We start from the raw sequence: 25,877 nt of genomic DNA, 5'->3' as shown, positions 1-25,877 counted from the left end.
TCGTCACTGCGCCCAGCTTCCTCGGAAACCATTCCTTGGTTCTTTGATCGCTGATCAATACTGGATACGCCTTTCAGTCTCCGTGTCGCCTCCCATGCTTTTGCTCTGAAAGCTCCATTATTTTAGAAGGATTCTCCTCGTTCGATCAGCATTTGCTCCGACCTGTTCGAAAAGCGATAGCTGACTTGCTCTGGCAGGCTGGCCGAAATTGCCACCTCCGCGTTACACAGCTGTCCTAAAGGGCCCTCCGTTTTTAAAGCGGGAAAAGGGTTGCTCTCTTCGGCAACTGCCTTCACCTCGCTTCCGGCTACAAACACGTTTAACTGGTAACAGCGCGCAGCTGACTCGGGAATAGTTCCTTAGTCCTCTGACCACCGATCTATAGGGGATTCGCCTATCAGTCTCTGAGTCGCCTCCCATGCTTTTGCCATGAATGCTCCATTATTTTAGAAAGATTCTCCTCGTTCGATCAGCATTTGCTCCAATCTATTCGAAAAGTGATAGCGGCCTTGCTCTGGCACGCTGGCCGAAATTGCCGCCTCCATAAACACATGGCCTAAAGCGCCCTCTGTTTTTAAAACGAGAAAACGGCCGCTACCTTGGCTTTGTGTGTCCCTCACTTGCATCGCCTCTTTTTCAAACCTTGCTAAACTCGCCATTTCATCGCTAGCATCACCTTCGACAGGCTCGGCTCTTTCTCTCTCATTTTGGCCTTAAAAGTCGGCCTGAAATTCTACACCAAAATGGCTGAACAAAGCCTTCTTATCCCTGTCGTAGCCTCGCACTTTCTTATAGGACAAGAATTCATGAAACACGTAACGGCTTTAAACGGGAGCAGCGTTCTTAATCACTCGGCCCACTATTCCTGGCTGACACAATCTTGCTCACGCACTATTTCAAAAGCGGCGAAGAAATTACCCAACTCATCATGTGCCGTGAAAGTGTGGAGCCGGCGTCTCGCTATTTACCATCTAAGCGTCTGACTTTACCGCTCAAGCTCTTTCATCCCAAGAACGTGCCGTTGCGCTGCCTCCTGCTCGCGCCTAACGTGCCCCTCTGCTTTTTGCTTTCTTTCAACAATGGTTTCCCAAGCCTCGTCACCTTCCGCGACCATAACATCTACTTCCTTGAAGACGTCGATAACTGCTTCTTTTGTTCTTGTAGAGCCGGCGGAAATGCCGAACTCCTGTCAAATTAGAAGGAGGTCCTGCGCTTTCAATTTCTCCATATTCATCTCGCTTGCCTTCAAAATTTATCCTACCTTAAAACTGAATTTTGCTATTGAAGGGGGTAAACTCCGATACAGTGCCGGCCAGAAGACACAGACATTCTCTCCTAGCGTCTGCCTACCTGTACTAGAGAGAGTTCTGGTGACATAAAGTGCAAAACTCAGGCACTACCTAGTGCGTCTTTATCGCTGCCATCAGGAGGTTGCAGAATTTCTCGGCGCTCGTGCCTTACGAAAGGATTTTTCTGGCCTCACCGGCCTCCTCCCAACTCCCTTCCTCATTCTGCAAAAGCACTAATTGCTACCTTTTGCCTTTCGCAGGGCCAACCGAAATGCCCATCTGCTCACAACTTTCGAGGACTTCTTCAATTTGAAGCTTATTCATGTTTGCAGTGCGCCCTCTGTTTCCTCCCCACAAGTAATTCAGACCGCTAGACAGTATACTCTTGGTCTACGAGTGAGAGAGAGAGAGAGGGCTCTTTATTAGAAAAACAGAGAATTTTGCCGGCGCGTATATAACCGCTGGCATGCTACTCTGTATAGGGATGGGGAATGGGATGAAAAGATTCCAGAAAAGAGTGGGAGAAAAAAAGGATAAAAGTAAATATGAAATGTCCGAGTGGACCTGATACTAATATTTACAGGTGACATGGCGGGTATATTTAGGCTTTTGTATAGGAAGGATGCAATTTTTAAAGCTTTCCTATTTGACCAATTTCTGTCAGGTATTTGAACAATAAATCCAAAACCCGTCGCTGTTTCGAAGGGCTGGGCATTGGACCTAAGATGCTCGGTAACGGTAACGGTTCGTGGCAAATCATGTCCATTTGGTGCTCTAAAACTTGTCTCTCGTCGCGGTACGTGGGGCATTCTAGTAATATGTGCTCAATTGTCTCTAAGTTGTGACAGTTATCACAGTATGGGTTAGTGGTTAATCCTATGCGGTACACATAATTGTTCGTGTATGCCACGTTCAGTCGAAGACGATGGTACAATGTCTCTAAGTGTCGAGGGCAGTGGTCGTGGAATTTTCGGTCTCATATCTGGGTCAATGTAACGTAGGAAGTTATCTTGGTGAAGCGGCAGATTCAAGATGCGGTGTTTTTCTTCATAGGCATATTTTTTTGCTATGTTTGAAACGTCGGCTTTTGTAAAATATGTTCTTTTGAACTTGCGGTATAGGAGTCCATTTCTGGCAGCTTCGTCCGCTCTCTCATTTCCCGAAATGCCGGCATGGCCAGGTATCCACTGGAACTTTATGCAATGCCCAGCAATCTTAGCCCTGTGGTGAAGATAAGCAATGTCAAATGCTGCTGGTTGATTATTGCAACGCTTGTGCCTGTTCCACATACTTTGTAGGGCTGCTTTTGAGTCTGTGAAAATTACCCATGTCTTTGGCGGTTGCTGTCGAAGTACATACACAAGGGCCTCCTTAATGCCATATAGCTCCGCTGAAGTAGATGATGTCGCTCGCTCAAGACGAAACGAGAATCGTTGCCCTGTAGAGGGAACAAAAAGTCCGCATGATGAACGATGTGGAGTTGTAGAGCCATGTGTGAAAATGTGCGTTGCGGCTGCGTATTCTTTGTGCATATATTCTAAAGCTATGTGATAAGTAGCTGCTTGAGGCATTTTCTTTTTCGCACTGATTCCAGGTATATATGGCACGATTTCCAGTGGGGACAGTGTCCATGGTGAAATGTTTCGCGGCATAATTTGTGACGCCTGAGTAGGAATCGAAATAGATATGCTTCCGACGGCCTGCCCAAAGATAGATGTAGCACGGGTTCTCGAAATATCCTTTAAAAAGTGAGCCTTCGTATGAATGACGTGGCGGAGGTGTATCCGAAGTGTCTCCTGCGAACATAGCACGTCCAGAGGCAGGCATCCAGCTTCTGCTACAGTCCCTGAGCGGGACGACCCCTTCGGAAGGCCAAGACATACGCGAAGGCAGTTGTTTCGTGCTGCCTCGAGTTTTCTCTTTCTTGTGGGAGATATTTTGTGCAGGAGCGGGAGGTAATATCGTAGTGTTCCGTCGACGTAGGCCTTATGGAGGAGCACCATTGATCTACAGTTGCTGCCCCACTGTGATCCGGCTAAAAATCGGAATACGTGCGACGCCGAGGAAATCTTCTCACTCAGTTTTTTCACTTGGGGCGACCATGTGAGGTTCCTATCGATCGTCACTCCAAGAAACCTTTGCGTCTTGACGTATGGAAGGGCACGACCACCCAACACTAGTGGGTATTTTTCCATACACCTCCGCGTGAAAGCCATGGCAACGCTTTTGTCGGGGGACAATTTCAGACCCCTTGGATTTAGGTAGGCCGATATATTTGCTAGCGCTCTCTGGAGGCGTTGTTGGATGGTACTGCGGGAACGCGACGCACTCCAAATGCAGATGTCGTCCGCATGCAGTGTGATTTTGACGCCAGGGGGCAGGTTTTTTTTCAGATGGATGAGGACTTAATTAAATAATACCGGGCTTAACACAGCTCCTTGTGGCACTCCCTTCTCGACGGCATAAAGCGCCGTGGGGCCATCCGGGGTACACATGAAAAGTTATCGTCCTTGAAGATAGTCTTCAATCCATGCGTAGAGCCGTCCTCCAAGACCAAGGGTTTCCAAAGCGTCAAGTATTGCTTTATGATAGACCGAATCATATGCTGCCTTAATGTCTAAAAATAATGCAGTAGGTATGTTTCCAGAGACCAATTCCTCTTCAATTGATGAGACCACGGCAATGACATTATCAATTGCGGATCTATTTTGCCGGAAGCCATTCATTGGTCTACGAGACAGAATGACTAACTACACTGAACACCATTACCGACTGCCTGCGCTCATGACTCGGGCAAAAAGAGAAGCAAACTCGGAGAACTCGCCATACCGATGTAGCCCGCGCCGGCCAATCCGATATGCTACCAGCCACTGATGTGAAGTCGGGGGTTGGTGCGGCCGCAAAGATTTCATGAATGTTGCCGTGCCAGGTGCCTGGGGAAAGAGAGGTCCCGGGTCATGTTCAAAAGAGAAGAAAAATGTTTATATACAAATGTACGTCATCGAGTTTTACCGAAACGGCTCCATCAGTATCGGAGTACACTACATGCCGAAATCTTCGCGTGTCAGATCGTCCCCCTCACAGCAGCCGAGATCCGCTTTCTTTTTCCCATTTAATTTCCCCTTTCACTGGTCGAGGGAGGTCAATGTTTTTTTCATGGCCAATCAGCAACACCGAACCGTTTACATGTCCACGACTACTCAACTCTTTGCCGGACTACCACCTCCAAAGTTGCACAATCGCCCCCGCATACGAGGCAACCACGTGGCAAACTCGGAACTTGATGTCCACGCCATTCCGACAGGAGTCCTCGGCAATGGCTCCTTTCATCACTTAGTCCACGGTCCGGTCTTTGGACACTCGAATCACAGCGAACGTTCCACCGCCTAAAAATGCTATTCAACATGAGTAACAGCCAAGTAAAACTAGATTTCCAGGCATACATGCAATATAACACGTCACGACCTAAACGTAAGAAACACAGCAAGGCTGTTTTAGTACCTCAATGTAGAGCGAATGCGTACAAAGGTTGCCTTTACCCGAGGACTGTAGTTGAAAGGAACAAGCTGCCGAATGAGGTGGTGAACCTGTCAGCGTCGGAATCTTCCTTAACAGTCGTTGTCCGTTCTTGTGACTGACTGCGTGTTCTTTGTTACTCTTTAGAAAGAGGCCATATGCTAATAACAGTTCATTGCTTATTCTATTATTCGTGTTGGGGTTTGTGTATTTCATTGTTCTCTCGTCGGCACAGCCCGACGATATTTGTACCAAAAATAACTTATAATGCAATATACCTACTCCTGCCTTAGCGGCCGAAAGGTTGCTGGCAGTCTTGAATAAATAAATAAATAAGCAAATAAATAAATAAATAAATGGTTGCCTCTTCCTGACGGTCTATATGTCAGGATTGGGAGACAGGCCTTCGCAGCAGTCGATGGCGGCGTTGTCCTATTGATGTGAGCTGTCATTATTTACGCGTCACCGTCGGCGTCAGCTCCAGCCGTAGTTCGGGCAGGCATTTGTCTCGCCTGTCAGTTGTGGGCTTTCGAAAAGCCGACTATACCTATCATCATCAGCAGCAGCAGCAACAGCAGCCGCCTATTTTATGTCCACTGCAGGATGAAGGCCTCTCCCTGCGATGTTCAATTACCCCTGTCCTGCGCCATCCGATTCCAACTAGCGCCCGCGAATTTCCCAATTTCCTCGCCCCACATAGTCTTCTGCCATCCTCGACTGCGCTTCTCTTTTTCGTTTAATGTCACTTGCATATTCACATTACAGAACCCAATCGTCCGCCGGCTATCTAAACTACGCATTACATGACCTCCTCAGCTCCATTTTTTCTTCTAATGTCAATTAGAACATCCGCTATACCCGTTTGCTCTCTGATCCGAACTGCTCTCTTTCTGTCTTTTAAAGTTTTGCCTAGCATTCTTCGCTCCATCATTCTTTGTGCGGTCGTTAACTTGTTCTCAACATTCTTTGTCAGTCTCGAAGTCTCCGCCCCATATGTCAGCACTCCTAAAATGTACTGATTGTGCATCTTCCTTTTCAATGATAAGGGTAAGCGTCCAGTCAAGATATGACAATGTCTGCCGTATGTGCTCCAGGTAATTTTTATTTTTCTGTGAATTTCGTTCACATGGCAACGGTTGCATGTGAATAATTGACCTAGGTAAACGTACTCCTTCACAGACTCTAGAGGCTGACTGGCGATCCTGAACTCTTGTTCCCTTGCCCGGCTATTCATGGTTATCTTTGTCTTCTGCACATTAATTTTGAACTCTACTCTTACAGTCTCTCTGTTAAGGTCCTCAATGATTTCTTGTACTCCTCTCCAATGTTGCTGAACAGAACAATGTCGTCTGCAAACCGAAGGTTGCTGAGATAATTGCCGCGATCCTTACTCCTAAGACTTCCCAGTTTAATAGCTTGAATACTTATTCCAAGCACGCAGTGAATAGCATTGGAAAGAGTGTGTCTCACCGTCTGACCCCATTCTTCGTAGAAAATCCCTACTTTTCTTGAGCAGAATTAAGGTAGCTGTGGAATCTCTGTAGATATTTTCTGAGATATTTACGTAAGCAGCATGTACACCTTGATTACGCAATGCCTCAATGGCTGCGGCAATCTCTACTGAATCAAATGCCTTTTCGTAATCTCTGAAAGCCATTAGAGTGATTGTACTATGCGGATTTCTCGATTACCTGAATAATAAGATGGATGTGATCCATTCTAGAGTATCCCTTCCGGAAGCCAGCCTGTTCCCTTGGTTGACTTGAGTCCAGTGTTTCCCTTATTTTATTGCAAATTATCTTGGTGAATATTTTGTATGATCCTGGGAGCAAGCTACTGGGGCCTTTTTGTGGATTAGTCGAATGTTCGCATTCTTCGAGTTTTCTGGGACCTTTGAAGTCGAAATACACTTCGTGTACAGAGCCACCAGTTTTGCAATCATTATGTCTCCTTCATTGTTGATTAAATCGACTGTTATTCCATCCTGCCGTGCCCCTTCTCCCAGTTTCATGCCTTGGAAGGCCCTTCTGACCTCATCGCTAGTTATATGAGGGGCTCATCGTTGCTTCGAATGGAGGGACAGGTCAGTATAGAATTATTCCCCTGCTTTTGCTATACCTTCGAAATTGCTGATGATATTACCGTGCTTATCTTTCAGTGCATACATATTGGTTGGTCCTATGTCAAGCTTCCTCTTTAATGATTTCAGGCTACGTCCATTTTTTTGCGGCTTCCTCAGTCTTTCTCACGTTATAATTTCGATTATCCCTTATTTTCGCCTTGTTGATCAGTGTTGACAGTTCCGCGAATTCTATCTTACCTTTTGAGTTAGACATTTTCATTCTTTGTCGCTTCTTTATTAGGTCCTTTGTTACTTGGGACAGCTTGCCTACTTGTTGCCTTGGTGCCTTGCCTCCCACTTCAACTGCTGCCTTTGAAGCCAGCCCACTCGCGGTTTCATTCATTATTTGTATGTCATCTTGATCTCTCTGTTCAAAGGCTGCATATTTGTTTGCAACTACAAGCCTGAATTTGTCTCCTCGTACCCTTACTGCATCTAGGTTGGTCTGTTTCTTCTTGGCCAATTTTACTCTTTCTTTCTTCAAATTGAGGCGAATCCTAGCCCTGACTAACCTATGATCAGTGCACTTTACCTTACCCAACACTTCTACATGGTTCACTATGCTGGGATTGGCAGAAAGTATGAAATCAATTTTGCTCTTTGTTTCACCATTCGGGATTATACTTGCTTGTTCGTAAGTCTGTGGTGACACTGATTTACTCGCCTTGAGTAAACAAGGCGTGTATAGCACTCCATAGCCGCACGTCTGCCGGTGAAGCCTGGTTTGTTCCGAGGGATCGCCAGGCACAACACCGCTATTGGCGTTACTGTTCCTAGTGTATCGTGAACTCTTCTACTTGAATTTTATGGGTGACGAGGCCATACGACGTTTTCAGTTGCAGACTTGAAAGATTCAGATGTTACCTTACGTAAATAATGTCACGGTATTCTACAGAGACCTGCAAAGCGGGAGCCAAGTTATCTGGCAAGCTATTCGAGAAGATCAATCGTCGTCTGAAACATTCGTCGAATTTCACAAAATCCTTGACCCTTAACGGTGTGGTTTCAGGAAGGTCGTTCCACAGCCGATCATCCCGTACGCACAGACTTTACCATCCGTGATGCTTTCATTCACAAGCAGTACTTTTCTGCCTATATTTCTTCACATGGAAAACGAGAAGGAAAGGGGTTAGCCGAGGGGCCCGTTTTTTATTATTCATATCATGCGAAGCCAACAAACAAGGACACCACGGACAACATAGGATAAATTACTTGTACTGAGTAAATGAATTAAAGAAAGAATAAATTAATGGCAATTAAAGCGGATGAAAAAAGTACTTGCTGCAGGTGGGGAACGATTGCATTCTTTGCGTTACATGTTACATTTTCCCTATGTTGTCCTTGGTATCTTTGTTTGTTAGCTTCTCATGATTTGGTATGGGGAACGCCTACGACACGAAGTGGTGGTACGAGCTATCTTGAGATTTGTTGGAGATGGGTAAACGTGAAAACATGCCTAATTGTATAGAAAGCTAGTTGTTTAACCACGTATTCCGTGTCAGCATTCGTAATTTTCTCTCTAGACCATATCTCCAGGAAACTGGGACACCGCATTGTGGCGGCCTAAGCTATACTCTCTCTACTGTGAGAAATAAATTGAATACGCTCATGAATCCCGCATAAGATATCTTATTCAGTATACGTTGACGATGTGCAGTTAGAAGTATAAGCCTGTAATCGCTCAGTTAGCTTGCGACAAGCTCGTACTGGCCTTAACAAGGTGTAGAAATGGGTAAATGAACATGGTTTCGCGTTAAATCTGCAGAAAAGCTTCTGCGTCTCTTTTACAAGAAGGAGCGGCTTGGTCTAAGATGCTAATGCTGAACTCGGCAGACAGCGCATACATCTGCATAATGAACACACATTTGTTTAGTTTCATATTTTACTCAAAACAATCCTTGAGAACGCACATCAAATATGTAATGAATAAACGTCTAACAGCAACGAATATTCGCAAAGTTCTTTCGCGCACAAAATGGGGCCGTGGTAAGAAATATCTGATAAATCATTACAAGATCCTGATACAATACTGTCTGGATTATGGTACTTTGGTATATCACCCTGCCGCATCGAGCGCGCTAAACATACTGGGTTTTGTTCATCATTTAGGGATCCTCCTGGCCACATGTGCCTTTGGGACAAGTCCCGTACCAAGTCTCTAACGTGGAATCAAATGAGTGGTCATACAAACTTAAAAGATCCCATTATCATTTTACGTATGCCCTGAAAGTGCGTTTGCACCCTGAACATCCTTGCTACGGAATTGTAAATGACATGATGTATGCTACGCTGCTTACTAAACGCCCCACATTCACAGAACCGTCCTTGCTGCGTGTTAGACTTAGTGAAGAAACGGGTGCCTTGCTTCTAGAACACCATCTGAAGATTTTAGCAAGAACATTACCGTCGTAGCACTGGGAGATTTAGAATATGACACGGCACTTGTAGAAGTCTCGAAGCGCTCTCCACAGGAACACATTCGAATGCGTTTCCTAGAACATCAAGCGAAGTACTCGTGCACTGAATTTTACACGGCTTCATCAAAATCACATGAGGGCGTCTCCTACGCCGCAGTTGGACCATCATTTCTTTTAATCAGACGTCCTGCACGCACTAACCAGGGTCGCTATCTTGTACGCGTTCGAAAACGCAACGTTAAGTGTCTCCTCACACAATTGGCCTAGATTGGCCTTGGTCGCGATATCGGCGTGACCTAGGACAATCGCGTGAGATGAAACCGAACGTTGGCCTTTCGTTCGGGTACAAGATAACAGCTCAGCATCAGTGTTTATGATCATTGACAGTTTCCAAGTAATTCTTGTCTTGAACGAGCATTTTCAGTATCTTATCAATGGCTGTTACGTTGCCTACGAAGCGGTCAGCGATAATGGGAAGGTCTCGAACAATTTTCCATCGGTGTGCAGCTGTTCATTCACACAGTGCATCGGCAGTCTCGCCTTTCTTGCTTTCGGCACAATGGGGTCCATACAATAGAACAAACATCACGGGGAACAAAATGTTTCTCTCCTTCGTAGGGCTAATCAAAATCCAACGCCGAGCCGCCAAAAATCAATTTTCATAATAAACCATTTTCTGGCACGCAAGTCACACAATCGGCCTCTCAAGAGTATACAAGATATGTTCGACGCTGCAGACACAGGCGTCGCACCTTTGCTTTGCTTCTGCGCCGCGCGATCAGCTATCAGCTGCAACAACCCCAGCAAATTTGGCATGTTACTGCTTAATACAAACGTTTGGTTTATTGTGTATCTAATATGGCTTATAGCGTCTCTGCGATGTGACCACTCCAGTGTTCGTATACGCCACTGCTTTTTTATTATTTTAAAGAGAAGCTTTCTTTGCTCTTTCGATTTTCCCACTACTGTTGCTACTGTTAATGCTGATGTCTGGCACACCGCATGGGGGGGGGGGGGGGTGTTCAGAGCATGTGTGTACATTGGAGGAGCGTGGCAGAAAAGAAAAATGACGCGAGAAACTCGTTTCGACCGCACCCCGTGTAATGCACACAATGGGCGTCTCCACTTTAGCCTCTTGACAGCTGTAAATATCCGTGACCCCCTACTTTTCTACTAACGTGCACATCCAGAGGGAAGTTGCATAGAATACTAGAGAGGAGGGGGAGAGGGAGGAGAGAATGCGTAAAACCGACGCAGTCGCTAAACGAGCGAATAACAGGCTTGCCACTCTTCACTCGCGCTTCCCATACAAATACAAAGGGGGTGGAGGGGGGTTACAGGGAAAATATTACTTGAGAAGACAAGGAAACGCTACTACTATAGACACTGCAGCGGTTGTGGTCAACTGGATACACTTAAGTTCAAGGTATGGTACGGTGCGTTTCTGCTATTTATGAAAAATAAAACGATGCAAATGTGTCTAGCGGAAAGCATACGCAGGGCGTGCATACAGCGAGCCGTAATAACTGAAGCGCACCGCAGGGCCCAGGAGACACTAGGGACGCGGTTGCACGTCGAATCAACACTTCTGTGCCTGCAGCGGTAGCTTTGCGGCTATGGCATTGCTCGAGGTCACGGATTTGATCCCGACCACCGCAGCCGCATTTCGACGGGGGTGAAATAAAAAAAAAAGATGGTGCACTTAGATTTGGCGAGATGTTAAAGAACTGTGTCAAAATTAATACGGATTAATCCGATTGCGGTTTTGGCACGTACAGCCCTTTTAATTCCATTGAAGTTAATACTTCTGCCACGATGCGATGTGCCATTTGAGGCAATGAGAATGCTCAACCCTCTCAGAGGTTATGAAATATGGCGCGTAACAACGCCTCGCGCAAACGCCTCTCCCTTTGTGCTCTGACGCAGACAAATAGCAGTGGCGCACTCTAGGTAAAGTTTAAGATCAAGTCATCCCTCCCTTGTTGGAGAAGATGTTCAGGAAATTACTATTCGCTGTCAACATCACCGGTAATTATGCTCAATCAATGAAAACAGCGCAGAATGCTTCACACACATCGATGCACACAGTGCGTGGGATCTGCATTTTTTCCTCCACAGCTCTACTCAAAGAACACCTAAGGACTCAGCTATTTAGTGCGCACCCTCTTCGACACTGAATACTGCCGCGCGATTGCGAAACCTGAAAATTGGGCATAATAAGCGATGTGAAGATTGAATAATAAACTCAGCAACATGTTTCACAGCCGCTGGGGCAACTGTCAGGTACTCTAGGTTTTTGAACCGCCTCCACCAATATTCGGTGGTTTACAATTCAAAATTGTTTGATATTTAAATGCGGCGTGGAGGGAAAGGTTTTCGCTTCAGAGCTTATCCAACAACTTTTGCAAAAACAAATAAAAACAATTATTTATTTCCAAGTCTTCTTGTACAGTAATGGAAAGCGCAGAATTTCATAAATGTCTCGCGCCATGTCTGCGAGAGATCTGAATTTTTTCGTGTTCCGCGATGTCGCGCAAGTGGTCTGACGAAGGGTAACACTTAGCCGACATTGGTGGTCTATTGTCTGAACCCCAAATTGAAATAAAAAGGCTGTACTAACGTTTTTATGTAGTGAAGCTGAATCGATTGACCTTCATACAGATATTCACCGCGAAGCAGCAACCTCATTCACTTCTCACCAATGCGGTCGATTGAAAACGGCATTGCGAGCTACAGCCTAGCCGAGTCATAAATTAAATCCTAGCACTATAGTTTGTCATGGAAGAGCCGGCAAGGATAGGCGAGATGTTTTTTTTTTGATCTTCTTCGTTTTTCTTTTTCAATTTCTTTTTTAGATATAATGCATGACTGCTCTGCCTATGGCCCACAAGCCGTTGAGCTCCTTGGCCGCACGTAAAACCTGACAACCTATATGCTTCTCTTGCCAGACCACTGTTGCACCAGAAAAGAATTCTCGTAAGAAAGCCACGGTTTTTGAACGGGGCCCGACAACTCAATATTCTGGAAATCAAGCTTTAAACGACGGAGGCTATATGTTTAAGGCGGAGCTCTGCGCGAAAGTCGGCATTTCGGTGATAACCGCATAGACTGCGTTGTTTCTTGCTTTTTTTTTTGTCGCCATTTCTTAGAGATAGAAGTAATGCTTGCCGGCATGTATACCCATACCGTGAGGAGCGTCAAGAAAGAAGCGGTGCCCTGTTGTGGCTCCCTCCCCCCCCCCCTTTTTTTTTGTCGGTACGATAGCGTCAAATGGGACAATGAGGGAGAAAGCCGGAGTCGCGCTTGTGCTGCAGCATCTAAACTGCCATTGGCTGCGACGCCAGTCACGTGCCCGCATCGAGGCAGCAGAGCGGGAGCACTTCCTGCCGCGTGCCAGGTGTTGCGTGAAGGCAGAGGGCATCGCCGCGACGCTTCATCACCCTCGTTCTCGGAGGCCTGCGTTTTCCGCGCGTTTCTTGTCCGCGCAAGCCCTCGCGTGCGTTCTAACTGCGCTTCGAAAAGGCCAAATTGGAACGCGCCAATCGACTGAATGCGCTCGCTTGCCCTGGAGGAGTTCGTAACTCGAAGGACCGCCCACTGTCGTACAGTTGAACATTACTACTTTCGCATTCACAACTCATCAGAAGAGGTGTCCTCGGATTTCTTCGCACGCTCCCACGGCGCCCATGCTGCGAACAGGCGGGGAGCGCCCCGGCGACCACGCTCGCCCGACGCGCACTCTTTGCCCGTGGTGCACCGTACGCCCACGCGGCACTGTGGCATGCCCCAAGCAATTCTATTGCAATTCCAGTGCTTTCGTGGCAGAGGTGTATTTAGTCGCAGTTAATTTTAACGATGCTAATAGGAACACTTACTGTAGATGTCCCACCGTGGTTGCTTCGTGCATATGGTGTTGGGCTGCTAAGCATGAGGTCGCGGGATGTAATCCCGGCCACCGCGGTTTCACTTCGATGGGAGGAAATGCGAAAACAACCGTCTACTTAGAGTTAGGTGCACGTTAAATAACCCCCGGCGGTCCTCCACTACGGCGTGCCTCATAATGAGAAAGTGGTTTTGGCACGTAAAACGCCATGTTTTTTTCTTTTACTGCAGATACGGCCATTATTTGGTAACTCTTGGAAACATCGCTGGAAGCACATTGAAGGTAAGTTGGTATTATGATAGCATGAAAGTGTACTTCAGTAACTTCACTAAGTGTTTCAGAATAATGTCAACGTGGGCACTGCCGCGGTACAATAAATACTTGGCTGTTCTTTCAGATGTATCCCCTCTCGCCCTTTTTTTTGTAGTTAATCATGCGAGCTAGTAAGATCTTACCTTGTTAACTTTATCTGGTGGTAGTGGTTTCTATGTGCTCCCTGTGCCAGTTTTTTTGCCCCAAAGCACAACATAAAGGTATACCAAAACCATAATGCTTAATTATTCGAAGCAGTGTTCTTATTACAAGTCTTGCTTGTAGAATCCTGTCATATCAACTAAAGAAAAAGGTTGAATTCATATAGAAATATATGCCAATGCAAGTTCAATGTAGGACGAGCATGACGCGAGAAAGCAATAAAATAAAATATTCGCCATCTGAGCAAGGTCTCATATAACAGCAGGCACCTGATAGAGGCAGCACGCTTTAGCATTGTACGTTCAGGAAGCCCAATCTGAATATTGTCCTAGTTGTAAAAATTTAAATAATTTTTTCCCCAATATTTTGTACACAAGGGCAAAAACTTTTCTCAGCTGGTGTGCCGCGCTGCTAGGTTATAGGCTGCCTTTTGATTTTCAAATAACTTTTGTATGGTGAGAACCATCCCACACAGTGATTATTCTTAATTTGACATATGGACAGAGAGGAGACGGTTTTGCCAATTTCGACTGGGAAGGGCGAAGACCGATCCCGTATCCGTGACACACCACCATCTGTAACCACCATCCGTGACGCACGAGTCACGGATGGTGGTTGGTAGCTTCTTTTCTTTGTAACACTTTAGCACAAACTCGTCGAAGACAACGTCTACGACCCACTAGTTTTCCTGCTCCGAAATGTCGACGTTAAAGTCCCCCACGATGACGAAAGGCGTAGTGTTATCTGTCGCCAACGCCGCGAAGTGCATTCGCATGAACCGCTCTACGTCGGCCTTGGAAGTGCCCGGCGAAATGCACACGGTGAAGATGACGATTCCATCGCGGGTTTTCACGGCACGCACGTCGCCGCAGTCGACCGGGTCAGACTTAGGCGTGTACGCGGTCACGCATGCTTCTATTCTTGCGTAGACGGCGACTCCGGCAGAGCGGTTGTCACTTCGTTTCGCGGCCGTTGTTCCAACGTAGCCGGTCACTTCGGTGACTATGTCCGTCCACGTTTCCGAGAGACACAGCACCTGAACGTCGTTGACTACAAAGTCCTGCGTTATATCTTTCGAATGAAGACCAAGCGATCTCACGTTAAGAAAGGCAAGCGAGATCGAGTGTGATTTCCGCAACATAGCAAGGCACGCCTTCGTGACGGTGGTCAGGGGATGGAACCAAGATTTCTGTGGACTGCCACGAAAGAATCGCCGGTTGGTAGAGATAAACCGCTCCGCTGTAAAAGCAAAAGAAGGTTATCTTATATACATGATTTAAATGATCTTATAATGATGGAACCGCATTTGGAAGTTTTTTTATGAAACAAAGTATTTCGTTCAAGTTTTTTGCAGAGATATGAATGAATGTTTTATTTTCAACAGACCTAATACAGAGCCTGCTAGAGGGGCAGAGGCTAAAGGCTTAAAATGCCTGACAAAGGCCTCTGACCCTTTGCAGTTTGGCAAGCGGCTTTAGGCAAAGATGACAGTCACGCTTGCATCACATAACAAATGAACAAATAACACGAAAAAAAACACATCGAATATAACCATTTTACACTTCCATAACAGTATCAATGTCTATATTACTTAGATAATGTATGAAGTACATATATGCAGTAAACATACATTTCACGTGCGCGTTTTTTTTATTATGCAACTATATTCATACAACATACAATGATGCTTTTATACACACGTACATACATAGAGCACGCGTTTATATATCTACACACACCAAAAAATCAAATAGTAAGTAGATAAAGAACCACAGCAAACATTATTGCTAAGAGTATTTTAACTCAGAAATGATTATTAGATTTTTATGTTATTTTTTAAAATATTTATAGCGGTACTGGAATTCAATTTTTCTTTGACCTTATTTAGTACATCAGCTACCTGATATTCCATTTTCTGTCGTCCGTATTCAGTTCGTATTTTGGGAGTGCGTCGTTTTTGGAATATTAGACAATGGATAGGAATTATTTCTACTTTTGTGTAGAGTTTGTTTTTGTGTATTAATTGTAATAGCTTGAAATTATATAACTGGTCTGCCCTCAGTATACCGTGTTTTAATAATAAGGGAGCCGTTCTTAAATCTTGTACTTGGCCATAGTAATTTTCAAAAGACCGTAAAATCTTTTTTCGAAGTATGACAAGCTTGTTGTAATTTGTCTTTTGGTGGTACCCCAGACAAGTAAACCATATGTAAGTTTGGAATAGAAAAAAGAATAATTAAGAGTTCGCTTTAGCCAGAGTGGTATAAGGTGGGTTTTCCGGTACAAACATCCAACTGTGCGTGCTAAATCTGAAATGAGGAAATTTATTTGTGTACACCAACTTAGTTTGTCTTGAAACCATACCCCGAGAATATTTTGTTTTTCAACATGTTTAATTAGGCTTTCTTCAAATATTCGCATTAGGTTTCTGTGCGATGGTTTGTTGGTAGGACGAAATAGCATGTATGTAGTTTTGGAGGCATCTAATGTCAGCTTGTTTTAGCCACCTGGATAGATGAAAAAGTTTTGTATTGGCATCGCGTTCAATTGTTGCAAGGTTATGGGAGGAAAAAAAATATATTTGTGTCATCTGCATACATGATGACGTCAGAGGTACCAGGGATAGAGACAATATCATTTATAAAGATGATAAATAACAGTGGCCCAAATATGGAGCCCTGAGGGACGCCTTGTTTTATTTTCATTTCCGTTGAAAATGATCCGTTATTCTTTACAAGTTGAAAACGATCAGATAAGTAGCTTCTGAGAAGATCAAGAGCAATGCCTCGGACTCCATACCTGGATAATTTCTTTAGTAATAAATCGAATAGTATAGAGTCAAAGGCTTTGTTGAGGTCTAGAAACAGACCCAGCGTATAATCCCTATTCACCATATTTTCGGTGATCTTGCCTTTGATATTTACTAGAGCCTGCTCAGTTGATTTGTGCTTTCGAAAACCATATTGATTTTCGGCTATTAATTGATGTTTTTCAAAGAATACCAGGAGTCTCTCATAAATAACGGTTTCAAATATTTCGATATTGTGGGAAGTAGAGATACGGGACGACAGTTCGATAGGTTGTTTACACCAACCCCTTTATAGATCGCAGTAACTTCCGCCGTCTTTAACTGGCTCGGAAAAATGCCTTTTTCCAGAGAAAGAATAACAATGTGACTAAGTACGCCACAAATTAACGGCGCAACCAATTATATTTCAGCTGGGCATATTTCATCGATCCCTGGCGCTACATTATTCTTTAATTGTTTTATTACATTTGATATTTCTATTGGGTCCGTAGGTTGCATGTAGATAGACTGAAAGACTGTATTGAGAGCGCCATCGTCGCATTCTGGTTCACAAGAAGATGCATAGGAACCAGCGTTAATAAAGTGAGTATTCAAGAATCAGCCAACCTTTCCTGCGCAGCGTTTCTCCATTTATGGTAAACTCCTCACAGGCATGAGCAACTTTTTTTCCTTGAAGTGAGTGAGTTCACAACGGCCCATATCTTTCTTTTGTCGTTGTAAATTCTTGCAAACGTTTTCTCGCAATATTGGTGCTTTGCTTTTTTCAGATCGGACGTTAGGCCATTTCGGTATTTTTTGTATAGCTAGAATTTATCAGGTGCCCTCGTGCTCACAAAGTCATAACTTATTCTTTACTTTGATATGATAATATAAATCTAAGGTAACACATGGCTTTCCTTGCCTTTTTTTTATTTCTAGAAGATACTTTTACTGGAAACGCCGCATCATAGCAAGCGCGAAACAACTTTATGAATGTATCATACGCATCGTTTACATTTTCGTTGCAATAGATGTCGTGCCAATCAATTTCTTTAACTATATGAAAAAAAAACGTTTCCCTCGTTTCATCATTTATTAGTCGCTCATTTATCAGCTGTTTAGATGGTGTGCTGTTTTTTTCTTGAGCAAATGAAGCAAAAAATACAGGGAGGTGATCGCTTAAATCATAGGAAAGAAACCCAGTTTTTGATTCCCATGGGTTTACATTCGAAGCACAAATATCTAGTACTGTTGCACTGTGCTTAGTAATCCTGATTGGTTTGTGATGTAGTTTGTTATACCGTAGGTGGAAAAAACAAGTCCTAACTTTTTCGCATATGGGTCATCTGAAATGAAATCTATGTTGGTGTCGCCCATAACGACACAAGGAGTATTAGAAGAAGTAGTGGTCTCAAGTAATGTGTCCAGAAATTCTAAGAATTTATTTTATGCCCCTGGGGTGGACGATAAAGCGCAATGATTAACAATTTGTTAATGCGCATACTTAGACACTCAGTGTCTGCGGTCATAACAGATACGTGTTCAAGGATCTCATGAGATAAAGTAACCCTGAAATAAATGGCTATTCCACCACCTTTTTTTTCATCACGACAGAGGTATTTTGAACGGTAGCCTGAAAAGTGTGGTGTGTGTGCTTTTTCTGTTATCCAAGTTAACGTAAAGATTAAAATGTCAATATCAGAAGATATGGACGAGAGCAAAACTGCAATATTATCTGCTTTTGTCTTTATGCTTCTGCAATTTACGTGTATTATTGTAAACCCTTTTTGTTTTGTGGATAACTCGCTATTAAATTCATTGACAGTACAATATCTGCAGTTGTCGATGAGTTGAACTATACGTTATATGAATAGCACAAACGAACCAACAAAAAAAATGAACAAAAACAAGAAGGCAAGACTATTCCTACTCGATGCGGATTCGCTCCTAATCTGGCGCATCAGTGATGTGAGTAACAGGGGATTCCTCATTTTTTCGTGCAAGCACCCTGCCTCCGGACGTCCATACAAATTTCCAGTGCGCTTCCTTCTTTTTGTGAATCGCAGCCGCAAGCAAGTTTTTGTTCTTAGGTGTCAAGTGCTGATTTCGGTCGTGAAAGATCGGTCGTGATTCTTCCATACAAAACAGCGAGCCGTTGAGCCTTTGTTTCCTACTTTTCCACAGCAGATCATTTCGCTTGCTTCTTCTAACAAAGCGCACAATTATATTCTGCACGCCCGATTTCGGCGTGCAAACCCAGTGATACGTGTCAATGTCGTCATCTTCGACACATTCATCCACACTCTCGCCTATTTTTTGTATCACGGTCAGTGGGTTGCTGCCAGCAGGGGCTCCTTTCACCTCTAGATTACTTAGGCGCTGATATTGCTCGAGTTCCTCGCACCTCTGTGTTAGCTTTGCGTTTTCAGCTTTCAAGTCCATGTTTTGTTTCAGCAGTTGCTGCATTTCCATCCTCAAGGTTTTTATGTCGGTGGCCGTATCTTTTACATCATTGCAGATATCAGGGCAGTAGGACAGGCCATCCTTCAGCTCGGAAATGCCGTCTTTAATCTTCCGCGTCTCCACTCTAATATCACGCCGGGAAATCTCAAGTGCTTTGGCTAAGTCGCGTAGTTCTTTGAAGCTTGTATGTTGCTTTCCAGCATCCTTTCCCGCCATTTCCAAAGCAATCAAAGCAGTCGAGATAAAGACAACGTTATGCATGAAGGATACACCTTGGCAGCAGCAGCAGCACCAGGAAGTGCGAAAAAAACTTCTTTTTTTTCAATGGAAGGAAATAAGCACTAACCTGCAATTATACACGGCAGATTTTTAAGAACAGTATCTTTCGGTGCCCCTGCCGCTACCAATGTGTCGGTCGCCTTCTTCCGTGCTTCTTTTATAGGGTTAATCCCTTGACGGCAGCGCCCCCTCGTTGCAACGATGTGTGAACGCTGTGACGTATCTTCAGGTAGGCCTGTAACACGTGTCTCCAAATCGGCGATATCGCCCCGGCCCGGCAGGATCATGTCGGCTTCTTTTTTGCAATGATACACGGCAGATTTTAAGAACAGTGTCTTTCGGTGCCCCTGCCGCTGCCAATGTGTCGGTCGTCTCCTTCCGTGCTTCTTTTATAGGGTTAATCCCTTGACGGCAGCGCCCCCTCGTTGCAACGACGTGTGAACGCTGTGACGTATCTTCAGGTAGGCCTGTAACACGTGTCTCCAAATCGGCGATATCGCCCCGGCCCGGCAGGATCACGTCGGCTTCTTTGCTGCAATGATACACGGCAGATTTTTAAGAACAGTGTCTTTCGGTGCCCCTGCCGCTGCCAATGTGTCGGTCGTCTGCTTCCGTGCTTCTTTTATAGGGTTAATCCCTTGACGGCAGCGCCCCCTCGTTGCAACGATGTGTGAACGCTGTGACGTATCTTCAGGTAGGCCTGTAACACGTGTCTCCAAATCGGCGATATGGCCCCGGCCCGGCAGGATCACGTCGGCTTCTTTGCTGCAATGATACACGGCAGATTTTTAAGAACAGTGTCTTTCGGTGCCCCTGCCACTGCCAATGTGTCGGTCATCTCCTTCCGTGCTTCTTCTATAGGGTTAATCCCTTGACGGCAGCGCCCCCTCGTTGCAACGATGTGTGAATGCTGTGACGTATCTTCGGGTAAGCCTGTAACACGTGTCTCCAAATCGGCGATATCGCTCCGGCCCGGCAGGATCACGTCGGCTTCTTTTTTGCAATGATACACGGCAGATTTTTAGGAAAAGTGTCTTTCGGTGCCCCTGCCGCTGCCAATGATGATAGGGAATGTTGACCTTATACATTACGAGTTTTTGGCAACATTAACTTATTTTGCTGAGCTTTTCTAGCGTCCCCGGTAGGCGTTAGAAATATTGATGAGAGATCAGGCTTCTTCATGGTTAGTATTCTGTGGATTACTATAGGTGTGCTATACTCGTTAACTTTAATAAGTAGTATTATATTTAACTTTGCAAAAATCTGTACAGAGGGCGCGTCCTTTGTAACCGATGCAATTATTCTCATAGCGCGTTTCTGAATTATGTCTAAAGGGTCAATGTACGAGGCGAAGGCCAAACCCCACGTTGTTGGTGGTGGTGTTGGTGGTGAAACCCCAATTTGTTGAATGGCAACAAAGAATGCTGAAATCAATGACTGAGTGAGCGAGTGAGTGAAACAACTTTATTTGGTCCACCAGAGACGCGATTAAACAACGTCACCTGGCTAGGCCCGCTCGAGGAGGTCAAACCTGACAGCCCTCTAGCGGGCCGTCTGGACTGCCAGGATGTGAGAGGTCTGGTCCTGGGCCTTAATAAGCTTCATCATTTGCTCTTGGGTGAAAGGGGGACCGGTAGACGCGCAGCCTCAAAGGACATGCTCGAAGCCCGCATAACCACCACAAAGGGGGTAGTCCGGCCTCAGGAACCGTGCTGGGTACATTCTGTGCAGTGCCGCAGGGCTCGGGTAAGTGCTTGTTTGTAGAAGTCTGAGAGTGACTCCCTGGGAAACGCACAGCAAGGAGTGAGGCAAAGGCAGGAGTCGTCCTGAGAGATAATTATGCCTGCAGATCTCGTTGTACGAGCATAGAGGCTCGGGTCGCCCAGGAGAGGACGCAGTCAAACCTCGTGCAGCCGTGTGCGCCTCCTCGGGGTTGAACGAGACACCCTCAATGGTTCCAAGGTGCGCAAGGAACCAGGCCGATGAGTGATGTTCCAGGTCTATAGCATTTTGGATGACACGTAGGGCCTTGGGAGCCATCATTCCCACCCTAAAGGCCCTGATAGCGGCCTTGGAGTCTGAATAAATCGTGTCATCTACAACATCCGTCAATGCAAGAGAAATTGCAACCTGCTCTTCAACGCTGAAACAAGAAGTGCAGATGGTAGCGCAGCTGAAGACTTTGAAATCACAGTCGAAGACCACTGAGCAGAAGGCTTCTTCTTGAGCGTATGAACCAGCATCTACGAAGCATGTTCGATCCATGTTCATGCGGGCACTGACGAGCAGAGCTTGACCCCTCGCTCGTCTTCGTCCTTCGTTGTAGGTCGGACGCATATTACGTGGCATGCGGTGTAAGGAAATCTTGGATCTTACGTCGTTGGGGAGCTTCACAGCGTCGCGACCGGCGACCGTGAGGTTATGTCCCAGAATGCCAAGTATGGCTCGGCCCGCTGGGGTACCAGAGAGACTTACAAACTGAGAAAACTCTTGTACTTCCACAATTTCTTCGAACGCGTTGTGGATTACCAACATGAGGAGGCCTTCTGTGTGCGTTCGGATGGGAAGGCCGAGGGCAAACTTGAAGACTTGAAGATCTTATTGCGCTCCAACACGAGCCAATTGTGCATAGCCGCCGAATAAGCGAGGTGGCATAGCACGAATGCGTGGATAATACGGAGTAGATTGTCCTTCCTGATTCCGCGGTACCTGTTGGCGATTCTGCGGATCAGAGCAAGGGTGCTATCCACCTTGGAACAAATGCGTTTGAGCGCGGCTACATTGGCCACGTTAGACTCGATAAACATTTCTAGGACCCCGATAGTGAGCATCCGCGGAACTGGGGAGCCGTTACCGGTGAATAACGTAATGTGGCTCTCCGTTGCTTGCTTCCAGGACCGGTGAGAACAGCCTCTGGGCCTCTTCTTGCAGAGTAAGAGCTCGGATTTAGCGGGCGCGACCCTTAGCCCAGTGGGGATGAGATACCACTCTGTCACATCGATGGCTCCTTGAAAAGCACCCTCGACCTGACCTTCACATCCACTGCGGCACGAAATGGTGATGTTGTCCGCGTAGATTGTGTGCCTAATGTTTCACATAATGTTTATCCTAATCTTTGAGGACGAAAATGTTTGCGTGCCTTTAATAAGGTATAGCAACCAAAAACACATTTCTTAGTTACACGTTTAATATTTGGAGCCCAGTGTAGTGCGAGTCAAACCTTATTCCTAGATATTTATCACTACTAATGTGTTGGATTTCTGTATCTCTGAGATGCAAGTTGCACTTAGTAGGAGTAGTTTTTCGGTTGGAAGAAACTACTACATACTTCGTTCTTGTGCAGCTTCAAACAAGTTTGTTAGTTTCAAAACATGTTAAACTTTTCTGTAGCTCACTTTGAGCAATATTTTTTTGCTTCCTGTAGTGGCGGTCATGGAATTATTAGAGGTGTAAAATCCGCTTATAACATAGAATGAGAAAATCTGAGTGATCTAGGATAATCGTTAATGAAAAGAGAAAAGAGTAATGGACCCAGTACTGATGCTTGTGGAACGCTTGATTTTACTGTCTTTAATGAAGATTCTTGTCCTCTGACTACTTCGTATTGCTTACGATTTGTTAAACAGCTGTAAGAAAGGCGAAGTGCTCGTCCTCTAAAGTCATAATGTTGTAATTTTCACAGTAGTGTTACGCGAAAGAAGGATGAAGAACTGGAGACAATTTACAGAGTATATTTACAAAGGGTAACTGCAGCTCCGGCCAGTTCACCGACAGCTCGAGAGCGAGAGAGCGTTCGTCGTCTTTGTCGGGGCGCCCGCGTGCGTCGTCCACAAGAGAGAGATATAAAACCTTATTGTGTGCTTGATGGGGTTAAGGGGTGGCGGGGGTCGGGAGACTAACCCCCAATCCCCCCCTTCCTCAGACGGTGGCCAGTCCTTGCTTTCTGGAGGCGTCTTCGGCCATCCGGACGGCCCAGAGCTGCTCCTCTGGGTCCAAGCTGAGCAGCAATGTCTCCCACTGCTCGGCCGTACTAATGATGCGTGTGTTAGTGCGGGAGGTGTTGGTGGGTGAGGCTTTGGGGCATTGCCAGATAATATGATTGAGGTCGGCGCGGGCCTTGCACGCTTTGCAGAGTGGTGAGTATGCATCGGGGTACATGCGGTTGTAATGCACGGGGTTCGGAAAAGTTCGTGTCTGAAGGAGTCGCCAAGTGGTGGATTGAGACTTATTCAGTGTTTTGTGTGCTGGGGGTAGCGTAACCGCTCTCTGCGGTAGTGCAGGAGAATTAGTCTGAACGTGACCACTCGGTCCCGCGCGTGACCGCGATGCTGAATAGAGGGCTGGTCGGGATCGGAAGACGCAGGAGAAGGATGATGCGCCCGGTGTGCGAGAGCTCGGGCGGCATCGTGGGGGGCTTCGTTTCCAGCCAGACCCGAGTGACCAGGGGCCCAGATGATCTGCACGCGGCGTTGCCTTGGGGGAGGAATGCCAGAGAGAATCTTCTGCGCTTGGGGTGCTACCAGTCCTCTTGCGTAGTTACGAATGGCCGTTTTTAAATCGCTGATGATGCAGTGTGCATTGGTAGCCGCGTGGGCCAAAGCGATGGCCGTTCCTTCTCCTACTTCGGGTTGCGTGGCGAATATTGATGCGGCCGCGGAGAGGTGGTACTGCGAACCCGTGACTGCGACGACCGCCATGGCGTTTTGGTTGGGGTACTCTGCTGCGTCCACGTAGGTTACGTCAGCGGCTTGGTCGTAGCGCTTTTGTAGTTGTTTAGCTCTTTCTGCACGTCGCTCCGGATTGTGTTCAGGGTGCATATTGCGAGGTATGGGCGGGATAACTAGCTGATCACGAATGTTTGGAGGGATGGGTACTGTTGGTCCGAATTGGGTGGTGTAGGTTATGCCTAGGGTGCCTAGAATGTGCCTGCCCGTGGTGGAATTGGCAAGTCGTTCGTATTGGCTAATACGGTGCGCTTCAAGAAGCTCGTCTATGGTGTTATAATGCCTAGGGTGTCCAGTTTCTCGTTAGAGGTGGTGATGGGAAGATGGAGGGCTTGTTTATAGGCCCTCTTGATCATGGTATTGAGTTTGAACTTGTCAGTCGCATTGAAGCTAAGGTACGGGGCGACATAGGTGATCCTGCTCAGGGCGTAGGTGGTTACCAGGCGTATAAGGTTGCTTTCCTTCATGCCGTGATGTCGATTTCCGATGCGTGCAATGAGGCGAGTGGTTTGGTGTACGTGATTATCTAATTGCTTGAGTATCTCTGTGTTTCTGCCGTTTTGTTGGATGTGTAAGCCAAGGATACGAATGCTAGGTACTGTAGGTATGCGTTGCTGGTGCACGTTGAGCTCTATCTCGGGTGGGTGAGGGTCTGGACGTCGACCTCCCCAATTAGGCTTGTACAGAAGGAGCTCCGATTTCTGTGGGGAACACGCCAGGCCGCGCGGTTCTACGTATGCAACGACTTCGTTGATGGCTTGCTGCAGCGTGTCTTAGATGTCCCCGTCGCTGCCCCCGGTGACCCACAGGGTGATATCGTCTGCGTAGAGGCTATGCTTGAGGTTCGGGATGCTAGCTAGTGCAGGCGGTAGTCCGTGCAAGACCACGTTAAACAGAAAAGGGGATAGAGCTGATCCTTGCGGCGTGCCTTTGCTGCCGAAGTGAATAATTGGCGACTGCAACCCTCCGATGGTAATGGTGGCCGTGCGACCTGTAAGAAAATTCTTCATGCAGTTATATGTTCGATGTCCAACCTGGAGTTGTGCCAGTTGGTTCAGTATGGCCTCATGCGTGACGTTATCGAAGGCCTTGGTTAGGTCTAGCCCCAAGATGGCTCTGGTGTCCAGCCTGGAGCTTTTGTAGCCATCGATAATTTGGTGCTTGAGCTGAATCATGATATTGTCACGTGGTCGTGACGTTGAATAACACAGTAGCAGTACTGTGAACGACAAAACTAACTTTTATTGGGCGAACCTGTGCCCACAAAACAGGCTACACTTATAGCACGATGATAGCGGCGAACACGCTCGACGATCGTCGAAAATCTGCCCAGCGGGTCAAGCGCGTCGGCTTTTATACAGCAGTCGTCGAATGTTCCAGACTAATCGCTGGGACCCGCGCGTATTCCACAATGTTCTACGCCATTCGCGTCAGGCGATGAAATCAGATAACATAATGTTCGGCGACAACAGACAGCCGGGTAGAATCATCGATAACTTTCCAGAAACGTCGGATACATGCAGGCGCGTCCGTCGCTGTGCGATTAGAGTTGTTAAGCGGCGAAACGGGGTCGCCCGATAAAGATAAGTACACGTGTCATTACCCCCCCTCTTAAAAAGCATCGCCCCGATGCTGCTAACAAACGAAAGTAACAAAGGAAAGCACTCGTAGCAAAGAAAACAACAAACTAAGGAAGTTCATCAGCGTCCGTAAAATGGTTTAAGGCGCACCACGTGGACCACTTCAGATCGTGCGCGGCGCCGCTGGGAGTGCGAAATGCCGTCTGGCACGACCTCATAGTCTAGTGCGCCAATACGTCGGATGACCTTGTAGGGTCCGAAATAGCGTCGCAGCAGCTTCTCACTGAGTTCTCGCCGGCGTATCGGGGTCCATACCCAAACACGGTCGCCGGGCTGGTACTC

The 25,877-nt window shown here is 46.2% G+C and overlaps 1 protein-coding gene across 3 annotated transcripts in view; it reads left to right on the top strand.

The window, feature by feature from the left end:
• Window positions 1–25,877, top strand: part of LOC126523442 (UPF0462 protein C4orf33 homolog) — a 288,556-nt gene that overhangs the window by 203,535 nt on the left and 59,144 nt on the right. For all 3 annotated transcript variants that reach the window (XM_055066822.1, XM_055066821.1, XM_055066823.2), the window contains one exon: window positions 13,458–13,509. In XM_055066822.1, coding sequence (XP_054922797.1) covers window positions 13,458–13,509 — 52 coding nt within the window. The remainder of the gene's footprint in view (window positions 1–13,457; window positions 13,510–25,877) is intronic.

The sequence above is a fragment of the Dermacentor andersoni genome, chromosome 6 (assembly GCF_023375885.2).
Source record: "Dermacentor andersoni chromosome 6, qqDerAnde1_hic_scaffold, whole genome shotgun sequence".
Lineage (NCBI taxonomy): Eukaryota > Metazoa > Arthropoda > Arachnida > Ixodida > Ixodidae > Dermacentor > Dermacentor andersoni.
This window is presented reverse-complemented; position numbering and strand designations above follow the sequence as displayed.